Below are 20,501 nucleotides of genomic sequence, written 5' to 3' on the forward strand. Positions count from 1 at the left end.
AGAGCACTGTCCATCAGGCTAATAATAGGACTTTTGATTAATGAATGCCCAGTATGTGAATATTTTCGCTCACACTTTGCCCTCTTTTTCGCCTTGCAGGTTCCACCGGCCATAGCAAGGTTTCTTCTGTGAAGAGTTGCTGATACCTGGTTCTGTCAGTGAAGACCTTTGCACGGAGTCTTCCAGCGCCCTGGCCCACAGTTAGTGGGTGTCCTGGTATTTGAGTCCAGTGAACCTTTGGAGGCTATGTCTCTAGAAATGGAGCCGCCGGTAGACAGGGACGCATGCAGCGAGCTCCACTTCTGCTCAGAGGAACATCTCTTTAACCCTCACTTCACCTTGTCAGAGGAGTGGGAGGAGTCGAGGTCGTGTATTCGCCATAGACAAGCAGAGACTTTTTTTTGTAAACAGACTCTTTTGAAAGACGTCCTTTTTGATGCCACAGGGGGGAAATGTGCATGTGACCGAGTCGACCAGTCCCACTCCAGTATCAGTAGTCACATCCCCGAGCTGTGTCTGAGTCTCACTGATTCAGTTGATGCGTTTCATATCAACAGTGTAAACAGAATCCTTGTCTGTGTAAAAGACAAAATTCCCTTTGTAAGCACTATTTATTGTCTGCACAATACAGGTTTTCAATTTCTAACAAACGTTGTTTGTCTTGTTTAAAGCTGGATGTAGGTGCTTCTTCAAACACATTTGAAAGGAATACCTAAAAAAATGATTATTTATAAATCATTTGATCTCGCCATGTCACCTTGAATATGTGAAGAAAACTGTTTTTCTGGCATGCTTCCACAGAAAACAGCTCATATATTGATTCGTTGATTGAGGGCTGCGTTCACAAAACTACATCAAAACATCCCTTTACAGACTCATGCAGTATAATTCAGGTCTCATTAATCCAGTTGTATGCTCAGTGCTTTCCAAACACACGCATTTTCACTGTAACATTTTAGTATTTAAGTCTGGCTTTGAAGAGAGCATAGATAAGTTTCACTTTCGGTTCAGTGTTAAATAGTAACGTTTTGTAAAAAGGCAATGCCTGTATAACAGAACAGTCGATATACATCACTTTACTGTAATTTAGCCCGTAAAACCAGGAATACACAACACTTACACTAGATTACAATATCCAAAATCTAAGACGATATCCTGTATAATATCTTGATATCAATATAATATTGCTATATTGCCCAGCTCTCCATCAGATCAAGCAGCAATTAGTTTACAAGTGTAGGCAGTGACCTGTTGTGTTATAATCTCACAAATAAGGACAAGCATGGAGGGCATTAAGCAGGTTAGTCATGTTCAATTCCCTAATGAAAACAAGTTCACCTCTGTTGATCTAATAGCTGTTTGTGCTGCTGCGTCACAGCAGCAGAGAAACGAGCCACTGACTGATGGCGATGTGGCATCACACTCCCTGAGCTTAATATTCCCAGACAGACACAATTAAGTGATAGGTGCACGTGAGGCCGCCAAAAGCCTCTTTCAGAACCTTTTACCTGATATTAAATGTGGGAAAAAAATATGAAAAGCAACCCTGGCACAGTAACAGCTCTATCAGGCACATTCAGATTGGCAGTGCAGTTTTTAGCTTCACTGCTGACATCAACACGTACATAACGTGAGTCACAGCCCCCGTCCTGGCACGGGTGCAGGGACAGATGGCAGCTCCAGTTAAAATAACAGCGTACTCCAGGACCGCTCACTGTCTGGAGTAACGGGCAGCTACTGGCCGAGAGCTGCTTCAGCTGATAGTGGTCAGTCCGGTCCAGAATGACCCGCTCACCTGTGGAGCTGTGTGGGAGGAACAAGGGATGCTCTCATGGTCGTGAGAGGGATGTCCTGACTTCCGGGTGTCCCCTCAGATGAGTAAAGGCTCAGGGCACGCTAAACATATGTTCAAGAGTTTTAAGCCAACTGTAATCGTGATTCAAAAGTAGGCTATGGATTATGAATCACGTCATGTTTTGGAACATTTCCTTTTTTTCCATATATTCCTGGAAAATATTTTTCCAGTAATTTAGCTGCGTTACGTAAGAACAAAACGCGTCACCATGCACACATGCAGCTTTACATTAACCCTTTAAAACCTGGGTAGACATCATTTTTTTGTGCTAAATTTAGACCCAAGTATTTAAAACTTTCAATCCTGAGCAAATTGGTGTAATTTCTTTCACAAACATGGGAAAAAAATAATATGCGACCTGGCAAGAAATGTCCCATAAAATGTAAGAAATTAGTAGATTGAGAAAAAAAAATTAAAGCTAGGGAATAATTTCTAGACAACAGTATTTCGAATCATCATAAATATACATAATTTCTATAATTTTCTGCTTTTTTTCCACAGGTTATTTCCGTGTTGTTGATGTTTTTCTGTTGGTGTGGTTTTTGCTGTTTGTTTTGTTTGTTTGTTTTTACTTCCCTGTTTGTGTTATACGTCTGGGTTTTTTTAGTGGTAATTTTCTTGTACTCTTTTACTAATTTCTTGCTCATTTCTCGGTCATTTAATTTCAAGTTGCTCATTGCCTTCCTCCCATGTTTTTGAGGGAAATCAAGCCAATTTGCTCAGTTTTAAAAGGGATAAAACATTGCTTCTCCAAAAAAATATGTCATATGCTTTAGACTAGCAATAAACAAATATTAAGGGTGACACAGTTCTTTAATTCCAACACATTATGGTTTTTTAAAGACTCATAATCACTGGGATGCATAATGATGGAATTTTTACATTTTAATCCTCGCTGCAAACGTCACCATTGAGCGTCATGTTGGCTCCTAATATGGTGGCCTCTTATATAACTACCGGCAACAAGCACAAGATGACAGCCCCAAATAAAGGCACAGCGCTGCCAGGCAGCATGGATGTGTGCCCCAACAGCACACTGGCATGACAGCAAAGACTGTCAGTGAAGAACATCGGTACAAACGAGCAACGTGTCAGAGCGATGAAACCCAGGCAGCCCGAAGCATCTGAGGGTATGTTTGTATTTGTTTCTGGTGAAACTGTCAAAGGTTTGGGAGAAACAATGAATTTGTTTAAAGTAGAGCGACACACTAAAGCCTCAGAGCACTGAGAGCATTTCTTGTTGCAGTTTGCCCTTTATTGCTACATGCCTTTATCCACCGGGCCTCCCGGTGACTGCTACAGTCACCGTCTGTGAATTCAGTAATTACAAGCAACCTACACAGACCAAGTGCAAGAGACTAAAAAGTTGCCAGGTTGTGAGTGCTCTCTGAGGGTCCTGAATACAAAGCACATGTCTTTAGAAAAGGGCAACTGCATAACATACACAGAGACGGAGCTACATGTTGTAAACATTCACGGCTCAGCCAAAAACCTGGGGGGGAGGAGGAAGCAGGACCATTTTTATTCCCATTAACAGCAATATGCACTAATTAGGGATGTCCAGATCAAGGTTTTTTTTTCGCCCACGATCAGAGTTATTTGATATTGAGTATGTGCCGATACCGAGTCCTGATCCAATACTTGTTTTTTCCTGGAGCTGCAGAAAGCACACTTCAAGTGCTTTAAAGTTATAAAAATAAATCCAGTGTAAACACTTCACAGACTAATTGCTCTGTAATGCACTGAAAGAAAAAATTTTCTGCATCAAAACTGTTTTTATTTATTTTATTTTTACAAAATAACAAAGTAAACACACTAAAACTATTTTATACTGCTCTTATCACAATCCCACTTAGTGAAGCATTTGGGTTTTATTTTTCAACAAAATGACAAAGTTGAGATATAAAACATGTCTTTTGAAATTGCTCTCAATCCCGCTTAGTGAAGCATTTTCTTTTTTCAACAAAGTAACAAAGACAACCAAATTGTGTCTTCAGAAACTATTCTCAAATCCACTTAGTGTACCTTTGTAATAAAAGAATACAGAACACTAAAAATGAGTCATATGATCACAGTTCCTCTCCAAAGTAGTGTTACAGCTTTACTTTAACATTTCCAGTCACAACAAATAAAAATCTGATCTGATCAGGACATCCCTCGCACTCATTTTCAAACCATTTAAGATAACATAAAAACAAAAACCTGTTTATCATTTAGAAAAAAAAAAAAAATCAAAAACAATCATCCTGTACCGCCTACATCTTTTTATGGATCTAATCATTCTCCCGCCGTCTTCATCGCTCTGAAACCATAACACAACAAATGTTGAGGATGACTCATTTTCACTCCTACAAAGAGGTGATAATTGTCTGATGTCTGACTATTTTTGAGTTACAGAAGTGGGTCAAGAATTTGGCGAAAACAGCCTTGCTTATTGTGAACCCTTTTATTGTTATACTTTGCTAGAATTCACAGAAGTAATGTCTTGCGGACAAATCTGCAACATTTGAATCCATGCCATAATAATCTGGGCTACTCTGATTGCAAATTAAGGATTCCCAACAATGCCAAGTAAATGTGGTCTTCAGTAGTCTAAAATACTAATTGAAAATTAGGCCAAAAGAAAAACACTTACTTAGTTATATTACATATGTTTGGGGAATGGTGTAGAATGGCATAAAACCGTAGTGATTCAGGGATTATGAATCATATCATAAAAACTATCAGTTTGTAGTCCGTTTTTAGTCCAAGTAGTTGTTGATCAATCATATTAAAATGTTAAACAATCAGCATGGAGAGACTGAAATGCAGTCTTGGAAGCCTTCTGCTATCATATGACAAAGAGTTAGCATTATATTAGCTTGTTTTTACATTTATCTGGATTGAGTTAATACAGATCAGCTGAAATGAGGAAGTATTGGCCTGGATATTCTCTACACAGGATCAGCTTGAAATGTTGGCCCTTGCCCTCAGAGGTGTATCGTTGTCAGACAATAGCCAGTGGGCTGTGATATTGGTGATAGGATGGTAAAGGTAAACAAGCATGTTGATCAATCTACAACCAATAGTGCTGTAGTGTTTTTTTCACAATAAGAGATCATGCTGACACTGGTGATGCTGTCCATTAATTCAAAAGTCATACAGTCTCCTCTACTTGAGTTAACCCTTAGAAACCCAAGCAAATTGGCTTGATTTCTTCCAAAAACATGGGAAGAAGGAAATAAGCAACCAAAGAAGAAATGACCATAAAATTACAAAAAATAAAATAGTAAAAAGTACAATAAAAGTACCAATAAGTTTAAAGCATTTTTCTTTTAATTAAACCAAATTGAAAAATTCAACGGTAAAAAGGGGGGGGGGGGAGAAAAAGAAAATGACCTGGAGTGATTAAAAACTAAAATAATTATGTGAAATAATTTTTAATATGAAACTTTATAAATATAGTTTCTCCCTAGCTTGTTTCTCTCTTCCCTAGACATTTTCTTCATCCTATGTTTCCTTTTTTGGGGGGGAAGAAATCGCATTTATTTGCTTAGGGTTTGAAGTGATAGCACAGGATAGCACAAAAAGGAGTAATAGCACAAGAAAAGTGATATCACTCCAGATTTTGAAGGGTTAAAAAGTGAATCAAGAAAGCATCAACAAAAGGACTGATGTTTACTTTGGGCATTTATATAGTTTAAACAGGAAGAAAAACTATGAAACGCTTTAGTTACATGGATCTGAAACAGTGGGAGGTGTAGAGACAAACAGGTGAAATGCTACTTTGTACATTTGCTTGATTACTGTACACAGGAGGTGTGAATCTGAGGTACTTGTACTCTGCTCGAGTGTAAAACTTCACACTTTTTCTACAAGTACGTATCAGGGGTAAATACTGTTCTAATTATTTCAGTACTTTTACTTGACAGCTACAGTTATTGGTTATGGTATTGTGGTGTCTCCCCTGGCCCCTTAGTAAAGAAAGCTGGAGAACAGGGTGCAAAGGACATCAGGTGTGTATGAAAAATCTGGAGTATTTCCACTGCCAGCTCAGCCACAGCTGCAGAGAGCCCAGCTGAGGACGATCAACAATTAAGACCTGCTGGATAAAGAGGAGAGCAGCAGCAGTCAGAGGAAGAGGGACCATGGTGGCAGTGGGACAAAATGAAGAGCACAGCTGCCTGTCTGTTCCTGTGTGTTCCTCCAGGAGGACTTCATCCCCACATCACAAGGGAAGTGAGTACCCAGATTTGGAGTGACATTACAGTATTTTCAGTTGAAAAGCAGTATAGATGGGTATTTAGTGTTGATTGATTTAGGTCAATATTTTGAGTTTTGAGTGCAAGGTATTAAGTGAAGGCCCTCTAAAGACTAGCCCTCTGACCAACTGGCCCCACCCTGATACCTGCTTATCTCTGCCTCTCCTGCAGAAAGCAGCATCTTCAGACAGTGCAGACTATGGGGGGAAGTTCATGGGGCAGACTGTATGGATTGAGACTGGTGATTGTTTTGATTGATGCATGCCTGTCTGTGTTCGGCAAGGATGGGTCAGCACTGTTTTGTTCCTGGCTGCAAACCCCAAACCCAAACCTCCAAACTGCACATTTCTTTAACTTGTAAGAGAGTGTTTTGACATTATTGCACTGCTACTTTTATATAAAGGTCCAGTGTGTAGTATGATTTAGGCATATTATATTTTGGTCATTGGATTTTCTGTTCAAAAATGGGTATGTAAAAAAAAAAAAAAAAAAAAAAAAAAAAAAAAACAAGAATAATAAATGATTATTTTGGATTATTGGATTTTTGTTTTAAAATGCAAAAATTGAAATACAAGGCGTTATTTCAAATACAAAGTTGGTGTGATTTCGATTTTCTATTTAGTGTATCAAAAAACCAAACCACTTAAAGGCAGAAATGAACATAGGCCAGTTTTTTTTTTTTTTTTTTTTTTTTTTTTTTTGTGTGCAGATGTGGTCATAGCAAGAGCGCCAAATACAGTGGATCAGAGTGTCAGTCATGGATGTATTATAGTGAGGTCGGTGCCAGTGAGCACGAGATAAAACGAGGGTGACCACCAGAGCAGCTTTTCTGAAGTGGCGAGAGCTAAGGGGAGCTGAAAGGACTCCGGGGAATTGGTCTCATTTCTGCTTTACAGCTAAATTATTGCATCGTACCGCTGCAGGCTGTATGTTGTTACTGCGGTGTTGCTGTGGAGCTAACGTTAGCGTGTTTCCAGTGCTAGGGCTGGTTAGCATTGACTTGCTGCACAGTGTTTAAAAATGCCTTTGAAGTGACAGATTTTGTAAGTTTGGGTTTATTACTGGTGTTTATATATGCGGTTTAAAGTTGTCATCACCACTGTTGTACCGCTTAGTTAGCTATCTGTTTACCACAGTCTGAAATGGTAAAATGTATCTGGTGGTGAAAGAACTGTCAGATTACACATCTAAATATTTGTTCCTTTTCCTACAGGCCCGACGTCACCCCAGAGAGAAGACTGGCCTTTGCATCAGGCATCAAAACTTCCAGCACTAAGTAATTTTAGCATATTATGGTCTTGTCTAGTACTTCTGTTTTCATTTATTTTATTGTAGCGTATAATGCACATATTTTTAAATAGATTTTTTAAATTGTGTATATAGATTAGAGAGCTAATTGTAAATGTCTGTTTCTCCTGGGAATCAATAGGCATTTATGATTCTATTCCAACCATAAATTTTCTATTTACCCATGTATTCTACCTACTTTGTACTTCAGTCATCTACCAAATAAAATGTGAAAATATGTAAAGTGTCATTTGTTTCATAAGCTTCTCAGGTATTACTTTTGAGACATTACATTCTAGTATTGACTGTGAATCTCAGTGCTACAAATGTTGGTCATTCTATTGTTCAAATTTGTTTCAAAAAGTAATGTGATAATGTAAGGTATGAGGTAGTTTTATGCAAGTAGAAACAAGTCACTTTGTAAAACTTAATTGTAGAATAGTAAAGTTGCATATGTTTTAAAACAATTTGATATAAGGGGTGGCTGAAACACAATCTATTTACAGTACAGCACTGACCACAAGAAATAAAAAATAAAAATACAATTTTAAAGTCTTTTTTCCTTTCTGCCTCTTAAGGGATTTTTTATTTTTTATTTTTTATATACTAAGTATAAAATGAAAAACCAATTATCCCTTTTGGCCATGAAGGAAAAAATGCCTTGTATTTCAATTTTTGCATTTTAAAACAAAAATCCAATAAGCCTTTTTTTTTTTTTTTTTTCTTAAATACCTAGTTTTGAAATGACCAAAAAATACACCGACCTAAAAGCTGGTTGCGAGCTGCAGTCCTTACTCCTGGATGCCATTAAATCCCCCTATATCTTATGCACTATTCAAAATAGTGTGGATACTTTCTCCAGTCCACCACTAGGGGAAAAAAAGCAAATTCACTTTCATATTTGCTGTATTTAAATGGAACATTTTGGTTTGTACATTTGAGCAATGCTGCCATCTAGTGCCCTGCAACTGTGCACCATCTCACTGCCTCACATGCACATGGAAGTGCTCTGGATTAAGTGGCTGCTGAGTGTATGATGTTGCTCCAAAGTAGCACTTGAATCACCAGTGTGCATTTACATTTTCAACACAATGTAAATATAAGTATCAGAAAAAAAATTAGATTATCTACTATCCTTTTGTCCACATTTAGATCACACACTGTACCTTCAATAAGCACTCCCTTCATTTTGTTTCCTCTGACTCATTGATTCCTTCTTTATAGGCTAAAAATGCTTGGCAATGTTTTGGGTGGTCAGATCGCTGCGATCATGTTTAAAGCATGCCATGCAGCTGTAGTGTCTAATGCAGGCGGAAGAATTTCCCCCCTGTGAGCCAAACATTGCAGCCTGCCAATAAGTTCTCTGGCATCTGGCCTCTGATATCAGTGGAAACTTTTTGGTGAAAGGTTAGTGCTTTGGGGGGGATCTAAGGGGAAGCGGGTCACAGTGCCACAGAGGACCTAACACTGCTCGCTGTAATCCTCCTCCAAAAACAAAACAAGCTCCAGAAGAATGGGGTCGAGCCCTGTGGGTCACGGCAGAAAGCACACAGTCACAAACAAGCCGCTCAGCAGATATTAATCCCTCTCCACGTGTGTGAAAGCAGCAAGGAATATGGATTTGTCACTTTCTACATATTGTGTTAAACTTTCAATCATCGAATGAGGTCAACAGACATGCTAAAGTGCAAAGTGAGCAGATTATTATTGTACAAAGGTGTCAGGGGTTTAGACTAAATAAAGGCTCAGCAGGAGGACCGAAATCCTCTCAGGAATTGAACCAGACTGTAATTTTAAAGGGGTTATCTCAGGTCTCACTTAAGACTTAAAATGTAATCAGAAAGCTGTTATAAACTACAGGTGTGGGTGGTGGTGGCGTGCTTTTGTGCTGCATTGTGGAAGGTGTAGGATTCTGTGTTTTTAGAGCTCAACCCATATTAAAAATCTGGCTAACTTGGGCTTCACTGCTGTTTTGTATAAATGCATTACTCAATCGATGACCCGTAAAGGTTTATTTTTTTTTATATATTTAGATTTGTTTCTTAAAGTAATTCCAATAAAATAGAAGATTTTTTTCTCTCAAAAATGTTATTTTTGTTGTGTGACATGTCCCTTGTAGTGGACATTGGGTCAATCGTTTCTACAAAAAACATTTACATTGCATTAAATTCATGCTGAGGGCAATAATATAGGTGTGTGTGTATATATACATATATATGTGTAACTTAAAGAGAGAGAGAGAGAGAATATAATTTTCTGGACATCCTTGTTTTATGATAATTTTCTAATAATGCTCTCTCTCTTTTTGTCATGAATTTGCAGGACATTTTATGCCATGTTGCTTATTGCCATTTTTTTAAAGTAACTCAACAAATTTGCTCAGGTCTCAAAGGTTTAAATGCTTGTGTAAGGTGTCTGAAAACAGCACAAGGTACGTGTTGTCGATCCAGGTTCCAAAGGGTTAAAGGGGGAAACAAATGTGATATACTGCACTGCATTTTGCTTGTTTGTTACATATATCTATGTGCAGGTGGACACTCAGGTAAAATGCAGCATGCTGTCCTCACACTCCCTCGGCACAGTCACCTTGTAACTGTGGCATGACAGTTTGTAGTTTTGTCCGTTGTTGTTGTCCCAGTAATTAGATCCTTTCACACTGTAGCAGATGGCAAATTCTAAAATGGTTCCCGGCTGCAAAATAAAAGGCGGGACAGGCAGGCGAAATCTGAAGATATCAGTTTCTGGAGCGTCGTACTCCCCCCCGTACCCGCTCGATACCCAGGAAGCTGTTGTCACTGTTTGAGTTCTCCAGTTTGTGAAAGAGTAGTGCACTGTTACTACCTTCTCGTAAGCTAAATTAAGGACTTGTATAGTACCTGTTATCCCCTGCTCTGAGCACAAGACCTGCTCCAGACACACACTCTGAGTGCAGAGGCGCTGCAGAAAGTCAGATTCAGCTCCCATATTTTCAGGGAAACAAGGTTTGAAGTAAGGCAGAGACAACTCCAGTGACCTCCCGAACGCCAGTTCGGAGCTCATCAGTAGTCTGAACATGACATGTTGGGGTATCAGGGGGCGCTCTTGAACTTTGAAGACCTTAACTTCCTCTAATTCTAGGCCCAACGAGTCCACAAAGCGTACCTGCAGACTCTGAAATTCCTTTTTCCTCTCTGCAGTCGAAGGAAGAGACTGAGTTCGTCTCCTCATGATTGTCTTGGTCGGAGGATCACTGGGCGAGCTGTGCTTTAAGTTGAGTTCCTTTACTGATGGAGCTCTTGGACCTGGAGGGCGTATCCGGACCGGGGCTTTGGGAGGTTGAGGCTTGGGATCGTAAATATCCCGAAGACGAATGGTGGTGTTTCTAGTGGTAGATGCATTACTGGAGCTGCTGATGAACCTTGACTGGGTCCTGCTCTTCTCACCAAAACTGGCCATGTTTGTCACATTAAACACACCTGGAGAAACAAATCATTCAATACATAAACCTAATCATTAAGTTCTTGAAACCTTTACATGCAAACATGCTGTTACAATCACCAGTTTTCTAAAGAAAACTGTAATTATTTGACAAGACCAATAGTCATGCTTATAGCTTTTTGAAACCTGAGAAATTGTCTGGATTCCTTTCAAAAGCATTGGAAGGCAATGAGCAATGAAAAAGAAATGACCCCCAAATTAGCAAGAAATTAGTAAAAAGTACAAGAAAATTACCTGAAATTTGTAAGAACAACCCCCATAAAAAACAAGTTCTATAAAAAAATAAACCGAAAAAAAAGAACCAAGGCTAACATCAGCTATCATATTTTATAAAAAATACTTTCTAAATGTACTAATTTCTTGCAATTTGTGGAACATTTCTTACCAAGTTGCTCCTCGCTTTTTTTCCTATGCTTTTTTTCCAATTTGCCCAGGGTTTAAAGGTGTAAATACTTTTGAAAGCTGCATCTGAAAGCTGCACAAGAAAAGTGAAGATGATCCAAGTTTCAAAGGATTAAAATCTAAAAAAATCCAAATGTTGCTGCATGCTAAACATGCTAAAAAAAAACCCCAAACCTTTTCAGCAGAGACTTCTTGTGTTCTGTTGTTGATCTGGCCCCTTGCACTGACCTAGTTCACTGTCTGGAAGTTGCTATGAGCCCAACTGCCACCAGATGACAGACAAGAGCCTTCCTTTGCCAGCAAATGCCAGGAATGCTTCACAGGAAACCAAACACAACATCTTGAGCAAAAAATTAATGCAGCTTCTGCAAGCCACAGGCAGCAGATGATCTGGCGAGAGGACTTTATAAACAACAAAATCTGCCTACAAAGCTGCCAGTGACACAAACTTGATCCAAAGACCCAACCGTGATATATGCTCACACCCTTTGAGCTCAGCCCTTGACATATAACATGACCCTAACTGGAGATGGGAGGTGTAGTAGAGTGAATATTTATAGCAGGTAGTGGGTTGTGTCTCTGTTCTTGAAAGATGCCATTCTTTGCTTCTTTATAGGTACTGACATAAAAACACCCCAAATCTATCGTCAGACTACCAACTATAGTTTAGACAAACAACAAAAAATGATAGACTTTAACGAACATTTAATTGCAAATACTTAAAGGAATAGATCCATATTTGTAAGTGGGGTTGTATGAGGTAATTATCTATAGACAATATAGTGCAAGCAATAAATGTCAGTTGGCACGCCCCCAATTTGAAGAAGCAGGCTGGAGCACCCCATAAAACCCCACTTCAAAAAATCTGTGCTTTATCTTTAAGTAGATTTTTAGATCAAGACTTCTTGAGTTGTATTTAAGCTTGAAATAATTAACCATTGATCAATACATTCAAATAATTCTGCTTTGGTCTCTCTTTAAGTTTTTATTTAGGACTATATGGTATTGTATTTGTATTCAGACTGAATATGCTCATATGTTTGTAGCTGTTGGTGCAGATTCTCTGTTTTAGATAGAAGTAAGCCTCTTCTGCCTTTGCCTGATTCAACTCTTGGAACACACAGAGTAAAAAGTCCCTACTATGAATTTTGAAATGCACAAATGTTTATGATACATTATATTTACCTTTACATTAACAATTTTAAACCCTCGAGACATTGTGTAGCTCTGCATGAACAGAGTGCAAAGTGATCTCATCAAGTCATTCTGAATTGGAAAAGTCTCAGGGAAAACTCCGACAGGTCTAGTATGTTCTAACTGCTTCCAGTTCTCTAGTTTCACAGAAAACAGCAGAGGAGTTTTATGACCCATAGGCATTTCTCCTTCATTCTCAGCTCATTCTGTCAAATGGTGAAAAAAAGCAAAAATACAGAGGATACAGATGAGTCCTAAACTATCATCAGTAATCAGATGTACAGTATAATATCATAGTATTGTCTTTGACATATCAAGCACGTGGGTGACCATGCAGGTAGATAACACAGGACAGGGCAGGCTGACAAACTGAAAGACAAACAGTGTTGTGCTCTTCTAGTTGGCAGCAGTTTGGTTTAAATGAGCTCAGAAAGTTGGCAGCGGTGCAGACCAGACATGACTCTCATCAACAGGAGCTGTCCTGACGAGACGGAGGAGCAGAAGCTTCACATTTCCTCCAGAGAGTCATCCACGGCCACATTCCTTCAGGTGCTGCCCTCATACCTGCTGGCCGGACTGGGCATGGTGACGGCCGGCATGCTGCTGGACCATGTGCAGGTCAGTGACACACTGATGTTCAACCACACAGCTCTGTGACACCAGCAGACTACACATGATATGTACACTGGACTACAACATAGTTATCTCCAAAAAAACATCGAATAAGATTTGTTTTAAGTTCATCTCAGTGTATGCTATAACTGATGAAGTGGAAAAGTGTTCTTAGATTATTTCTAAAGAGTGGACCTAAAAAGAACCTAATAATAGGAATATTAGCACATAACTATTCCACCTGGGTGTCTCTCTGGCTCTCATATCTCTCTGAGGTGAATAGACTGAGCTGTGGTGGATGGGATTTGGAGGTCACATTGACCTAATGCCATCTAAAAAGTGACTTTGCCCCATGGGAACAACAGGTCGTGGCAATAAATTACAGCTAAACATGAATTTACAAGTTAATTTAAGCGTAGAATGCAACTTTTTGTGTCATGCGAAGGATGTGGACCCAAGTGCAGGAGATGGCCGGGAATAGGAACTTAAAAAGATCAGTTTAACTGAACATCACATGACCCAATCAAGGATCCAAGAAAGACTGAACTGAAAACCAGGACTTAAAATAAAAACTAGACTGATGAGGGGATGAAGTGCAGGTGGAGAAAAAGGGCAGAGAAGCTCAGGGGCCTCATGTACAAAGGGTGCGTACGCACAAAAACGTGGCGTACGCTCTTTCTCACGGCAAAGTTCAGATGTATCAAGAGTGAAATGACCGTGGAAATGTGCGGTGCCTCACGCCAACTTCATAGCTGGCGTACGCACGTTTCTACAGCCGTTGATACTTTGGCGACACTCAGAGGTGATCCTGGGAAACATAAAATAAACACGTGTAACCAATCCGTCCTCTGAATGATGACTTAATGATGTGCACATCAGAGACACATGAACAATTAACACCAGTGAACAATTAACACACACACACACAAACATACGTGTCTCCAATTACATGAGTGGATATAAAAGCGTGCGCAAAGTGGTGCAAAAAGTACCGCTGAAAACAATGGCAGCTTTAGCAGCATTAGAGGACATTGCAAATGGTGCAATTAGAAGAGAGCGTGTGTTTCGAGACAGAGACGATGTACTGGCACACGATGACGACTGGCTCATCAGCCGCTTTAGGTTCCCGAGGGCAATCCTCGTGGGACTGTACGCAGAGCTGCGGCCGGCCTTGGAGCGCAACACAGCCAGGAGCCATGCGCTGCCTGTGCCCATACAGGTGCTGACCACACTGGGGTTCCTGGCAACCGGGGCATTCCAGAGGGAGCTGGCCGACCGATCGGGACTGTGCCAGTCGACCCTCAGCCGAGCCATGCCAGCCGTATGGGACGGAATTATCCGCATGTCAGCCAGATATATCAAATTCCCATACCATGCAGCTGAACAGGTCAACATTAAAGCGCAATTTGCAGCGAGAGACGGTTTTCCTAATGTAATCGGAGCTATCGACTGCACACACATTGCTATAAAAGCGCCGTCACATGATGAATTTGTATACGTGAACAGGAAACACTTTCATTCCATCAATGTACAGATCATATGTGATGCGCAAATGCAGTTAACCAACATTGTGGCGAGGTGGCCTGGTTCAACGCACGATTCACGCATTCTGAGTAACAGCATGGTTGGGAACAGACTACAAGCTGGCACTGTGCGCGATGGGTGGCTTCTTGGTAAATAAATTTGTCGTGTAATTGTCCTAATATTAGTCCCTGTGATGCGCATTGAGCATGTGCGCCCCCAAATCATATCCCGTCTTCACCGCATCATTACAGCGGTTAGAGTTAGTGACTTGCTGTGTTTTACTGGTTAAACTACAGTTTCAGATCTTTCTAACAAGCCCCTATTTGTCACTGTGCGCAACGTACTCATGTTAATAACCCCGTGCGTAAAGTGTGCATAAAGACTTATCAGCCTCACCTTCTCCCCGGCGCACTTCTGCACTAATTTGCAACAATAGTGTGTGATCCGTGTAAGTGTATAAACTTAATGAATGGAAGCTTAAAATCCCGTCTTACTCATCTTTTGTTTCTTATTTTCTGATCGTGCAGAGAGGGGAATCTCAGGTGCAGGGCTTATTTAAATATGATTTGCGTATTTAAATGGGGGCGTGGACAGGGAGTGGTCGGGTACTCCAACATGTGCGCTCAATTCCACGCTGATTGGGATGTACAAAGGGAATGTGCTTGGATTCATGCGTGCGCCCAGATTCATACATCAGGATTTTTTTGTGCGTACGACGTTTTCTGGATTTGAGCGTACGCCATGTTTCAGTAGGAAATCCACGCAAGTCTTTGTACATGAGGCCCCAGGTGAGGTGAATAAGGTGATGAGGTATAAGAGCATGTAGGGAGCTGATTGGCTGAGAAAAACTGAGGAGCTGGAAGGACTAATGACACTAATTGGGGAAGGTGTAGTGGTGCGCTTATTTGGGGGTTGTTTACTGTGTTCACCCCCTCATCTGGTATCTATGACCTCGTAAGCAGAAAGTAATCTACTTATTATTAACTTCAGTAATACCACACCATAAAGTTTAATAATGCTTAAGAAGTTAAAAGTGACATTATAGAGAAAGATGCCTTAATTAAATAAATAAAGGATTTTTATAAAAGGGCATTTTGAAATTATAATTCTTATTATGAAAATGAAAATTACAATTTTAAATGAATTGAGGGGTAATTTCTTTCATTCGTGTATTTTATGCAATTTATTCATATGACAGTTTATCATATTTAAATGTATTAAATATAGAAAACTTTGGGGCTCTTTTGTGTCTGATGAAAAACAGGACACAAACTTGGATAGAAGGCAACAAATGGAATCACTTCCTTGTTTTTGGTAATGTCATATTCAACACTTACTCAGGCCGAGCCGCAGTGAATCATTGCTGACATTGAGACGTGTTGACAGAAGCTGTAGCTGCCACTGTTTTTGGACAGAGGCCATTGTAAGCATTTTATGAAAAGTAATGACAGGTTGAGGAATTAGAAAAAGCTGTTATGGGTACCTCACTAAACTGTGGTGGCCTGAGTTCAGTTTCTGCCTGCATGTGAGTGATTTAACTCCTTTACTCAAACACCATAAACCTCTAGCAACTACTCCATCTTTCACAGCTGTTGCTTCACAATACAAATTACAGCCAGAAGTCAGAAGGGGGAGCTGCAGAGGGAGCACCCACTCCAAGCCATGTCTCAAGGACATTTTTCAGCTGAATCACTGTCCTTGTGTGTATGTGTGTGTATGGACAATGTCTTACTGAGTATTCTGCTTTGTTTCTTCCATGTTTTACAATATATAGCGTGAAGAAATTAGTGAGAAGAGTCCAAAAACTAAATTTAATTCTGTGTGTCTTTCACAGCTAAATAGCACTTTAGATGCATTTAGAGGCAATTGATTTTTATCTCCGTGCCAGACCTTGGCAAACTGACAAAAAGACAAAAACAGACAAATGAGTGACGTAATACATTGTGACAGAGTGAAGAGGTCCCGCAGACAACGGTGCACGGCAGCCTGTGTGTCTCCTCCAATCGAGGACGATAAAACTGTGTCCTTCCCAGGCAGCAGCAGCACCACGTGTTTGTGACAGGTACAGCACCTGCTGCTGCTCAGAGTGCGTCACCCTCTTATAGTGAGGACATCGAGAGCGGGGAAAGGAGGAGCTATCAAAGAGGGGGAGAGCACAACTGCAGTATCCTCAGTCTGGACTGATCTCAAAAGAAACCAGAAGAAATAAGAAAACTGAAGAAAAAGGAGTCAGTCTCGTCACTTTGCTCATACAGATATCGCCAGCATCTTCCCCTCACACACTCACACACTGTCCTCTGTCTTGTCCCTCCCTTCATCACACAACGCCGTCACGACTCATCTATTCGTCTGGAATCAGAGGGAAGCCCTGGCAACGACACGACAGTCTCCGTGTCTCTTCAGACAATCCTTACCGTCCATCAGCGTCACTTCACTCAGCCCGCAGCCTGGACGGACATCCCTGCGCTCCCCTGATCAAAATGAGGAAGGGGCATCAGAGTGGTCAAGCTCACACGGGGCACCAGCACAGTGGCGAGGACAAAGAGAAGGAGGTGTGGAGGGAGAGGGAGGAAAAGGAACGGCAGCACAGGAGGGCTGAAAAGAAGCTGCTGGCCTTTTGGATGTCCTTGTCCCACAGGACCTGGACACTCTTCAGGCCCCGTGAGAGACCAGGCTTCCAGCGCTCCACCTCGGCCTCTCGGCTTCTGAAGAGTGAGGCATGAAGAGAGAGAGATAGTGTGTGTGTGTGTGTGTCTGTAGTGAGTGTGTATGTGTGTGTGGAGGTCTGTCAGGAGCAGAGTGTCAGAGGAGGCCTCACAGATTGGCTGTCAAGTGGACCCGTGAGTGTGTGTGTTAATATGTGTGTGTATGCCATGCAAGTGGATGAAAGCTTCCTCCGCCTGGTCCACCATTTGCAAAAGTACTTATGTTGCTGCCCTACCAGAGCCGGAGTGACAGGTGAAGGGCAATACAAGCCTGTTGAATCCATCTTTGTCTCGTTTATTTGCGAAACTACTCAAAACTACTTTGTGGAAACTGGTTTCCAGCAAAGAACCATCAGCTGTGACTTTTGAAAGAGCCTGGGGTGAGCTGAAGACAACTTGGAAACTGTCAACTGACTCATTAGTGATCCCTCTGTTGAAATGAATCACTTCATTCTTCTCAAATCAGCTTGACTGATACAGCAAAAAGCTTGGGAGCTCATTTTTGTGGTCCTTCCCTAACAACACTACAACAGGCAGGGATGGGTTAACAGGGATCAGCCATGGTGGTGACCCATCTTACTCTGGAGCTGCGTTTTGAAGGGAAGAAGCTAAGGGGCTTCACATGCAAACTGACCCGCTCAGCCCATGGCTTACTGTTGGAGAGCTCGTGGAGCATCGCAACCCAGATCCTGCTCCCATACCTGGTGTCCGGTCTGGGATTGGTGGCGGCTGGGATGGTCATGGATGTAGTGCAAGTATGGAAAAAAAGTGCTCCAAAGTGTGTCTCTGTGTGTGAGATGGCACTGACATTCATTTTTTGAGTCTTTTGTTGTTTGGGCCTGTAACACTAAATGCTTGACCATGAGGGGTAGAAGTAACACAAGTTAACTGATGAAAATGTATGTGAATTGGAAAATAGATTGATATGTAATTAATCTAAAGGTTATGTAGGTAACTTTTACACTTCTTAATTGTTTTTTACATGTTTATTGCCAATAAGTAAGCAGATTGTAACGTAACACATATTGAATATAATTTAAATTGCATTATTCCATCAATCTCCCACACTGCCAACCCCTCTTGGCGCGCTAAAGTATTGTCCTCGTGGCAGGGAGTCAGGCTCATTTTTGATCTAATGAACAGTAAATTGATCAAATTCTTGTCCTTGGTGCTGAAAAAAAATCGTGGAGGAAAAACTGATGTGAAAAAAGTGCCTTGAGTGGAAAATGTCAGCTCATTGTAACATACGTGATAACTTATAATAATAATAATAATGCTTTTTATTTATAGAGCACTTTTTACAATACTCAAAGGCGCTTAACAGAAACAAAAGCAAAGTCAATTAAAGTCAGTAAAAACCATACAGAATAAATAAAATCGCAATCAGTAAAAGCAAGTCAAACAAGCTTTATCTTCTTACAAAGTAACCAGATCCAGTGTTGCAAAGCCACAGCTAGCTGACTAACCTTAGCTTGCTTGTATTACTGATAAATGCAATGCATTACTTTGTAATGTTACCTTATAATGCAGCGTTACTTTGTCGTTACACCAAACACCGATCTTTACAAAGCAAATACATTGTCATTTTTGTTGCTTCCACCCCTCATATTAAGACAGGTGTATTTAATTCTGAACACCGTGTTGTTTTATGTTTCATGACTCACAGAGGTAGACGGAGTGCGACAGAGGATGAATGTGATACGTAACACATTTCTCATCTATTTATCAAGGATCCTTGCAAACAACAAACAAAAGCATGTTAGAAATACAACAGAGATTACAAAAAAGAATGCTGTCTGCAAAAAATAGACCATTTCTATCTATTGAGCTCTCCTTGCCAAAATAACAAATTTAAAAGACAATTAGACAATCTGCCAAGCATCCTCTGGCTAAAAACTACAATACAGACAAATGTTCATGTCTGATAATATGTGGCCTTTAGACAAGATATGTCCGAAAGGCTAGTGTACTTGTGCAGGCAATCAACAGAACACAATGTACGGGACAGAGCCAGGCAGACAGCAGTATCAGAAGCCTTGTCAGATAGAACAATGCCACCTAATAGCGGCTCCCTGTTTAACCTCTTGTAAATATCTCACCAGCAGCTTGACATGACTGACACCATGAATTATGCAGCAGGTTCACCAACTGCTATAGTTGAAGTATAATGTGATGAAAGATCAAGTTTCATGGGAGACAGAGCATGGAAATACAAGCACTTATCAAATCAGTCAATACTCGCTGGTCGAACAGTTCAGAATGTCTTAATTCTGTGCCACATGTGAGGGGTGGTAAGAAACACGATTAGGCATTTGGATTCTAGACACTTACTATGTATAGCCTTGTAACAAATAATAGGTCACAAAGCCTGACAAAAGATATGCTTTTTAAATAGAAGTATGACACTCATGAGGTCTTGATTGACAATATGATTTTGCGCTGGGAACTTGTGCAAATAACCTGTCATTACATTTTATCTGGTGACAGCCCCGCTGTGTAATACTACTTAGTTTTACTCTGATATATTTAAAATGTGGGCTGCATATGTAGAGCTCGTTGGGATCACTGTGGTGTTTTTCAGCACTGGGAGGTGTTCAAGGAGATCTCGGAGGTGTTTATCTTGGTGCCGGCCCTGGTGGGACTGAAGGGGAATCTTGAGATGACATTGGCATCCAGACTGTCAACAGCAGTGAGTGCAAACACAGTCACAGAGAACACACACACACACACACACACACTCACCTGCACGTAAAAAGAGATGATGACAATTGGATACAATGTAGCCTACACACGTACAGTGGTTTGTATGATATCAAATGAATTAGCGGCCAATGAATTAGTACCTCTCCCTAATTTTAGGAAAAGAATCATTGTTGGGTATTGCCTAGGTATGTACTTGAAGTAAAGTTACCTAGGTTAGGTTTAGGAAAAGAAACATGGTTAGGCACTGTAACATAAAGTTACATACTTGACATAATGTGACGTCGTACCTTAAAATATCTTATTTCCATACAAGACACGATCACTACTTCCTTCTTTACTCCCGTCAGCGCATTGATCACGTGTTTGTAGTGTGATTGCAGCCTTCCCAATCACATCTTTATGTACCAATTACTGGCTGATGATAAGGTAGGTTATGGGTTTTAGGTAGGTTAGGAATTTGGGTGCATTACTTTTAAAATTTATACATACCATGAACATTGC

At 40.5% G+C, this 20,501-nt stretch overlaps 3 protein-coding genes and 1 long non-coding RNA gene across 4 annotated transcripts in view; 3 read left to right on the forward strand and 1 right to left on the reverse strand.

The window, feature by feature from the left end:
* The window catches only part of phactr3b (phosphatase and actin regulator 3b), a 47,083-nt gene extending 46,433 nt beyond the window's left edge, over positions 1–650 (forward strand). The window contains exon 13 of the mRNA XM_042493853.1: positions 100–650. Within this exon, the coding sequence (XP_042349787.1) occupies positions 100–115 (16 nt within the window). The 3' untranslated portion in view covers positions 116–650. The remainder of the gene's footprint in view (positions 1–99) is intronic.
* Positions 651–2,861: 2,211 nt separating this feature from the next.
* Positions 2,862–7,622, forward strand: LOC121953773. The gene is made up of 3 exons (XR_006106527.1): positions 2,862–2,985; positions 5,814–6,073; positions 7,310–7,622. It is a non-coding gene; the product is annotated as an uncharacterized LOC121953773 (long non-coding RNA).
* A 2,165-nt stretch (positions 7,623–9,787) lies between these two features.
* On the reverse strand, positions 9,788–11,490 carry ppp1r3db (protein phosphatase 1, regulatory subunit 3Db). The gene is made up of 2 exons (XM_042511524.1): positions 11,437–11,490; positions 9,788–10,838 (listed from the first exon to the last, which is right to left on the reverse strand). Exon 2 carries the CDS (start codon positions 10,816–10,818, stop codon positions 9,922–9,924), a length of 897 nt encoding a protein of 298 aa, XP_042367458.1. The 5' UTR covers positions 10,819–10,838; positions 11,437–11,490; the 3' UTR covers positions 9,788–9,921.
* A 5,053-nt stretch (positions 11,491–16,543) lies between these two features.
* The window catches only part of LOC121952610 (solute carrier family 41 member 1-like), a 40,181-nt gene continuing 36,223 nt past the window's right edge, over positions 16,544–20,501 (forward strand). Inside the window, exons 1-2 of the mRNA XM_042499388.1 lie at positions 16,544–18,052; positions 19,879–19,986. Coding sequence (XP_042355322.1) covers positions 17,858–18,052; positions 19,879–19,986 — 303 coding nt within the window. The 5' untranslated portion in view covers positions 16,544–17,857. The remainder of the gene's footprint in view (positions 18,053–19,878; positions 19,987–20,501) is intronic.

The sequence above is a fragment of the Plectropomus leopardus genome, chromosome 2 (genome assembly GCF_008729295.1).
Source record: "Plectropomus leopardus isolate mb chromosome 2, YSFRI_Pleo_2.0, whole genome shotgun sequence".
NCBI classification, from domain to species: domain Eukaryota; kingdom Metazoa; phylum Chordata; class Actinopteri; order Perciformes; family Serranidae; genus Plectropomus; species Plectropomus leopardus.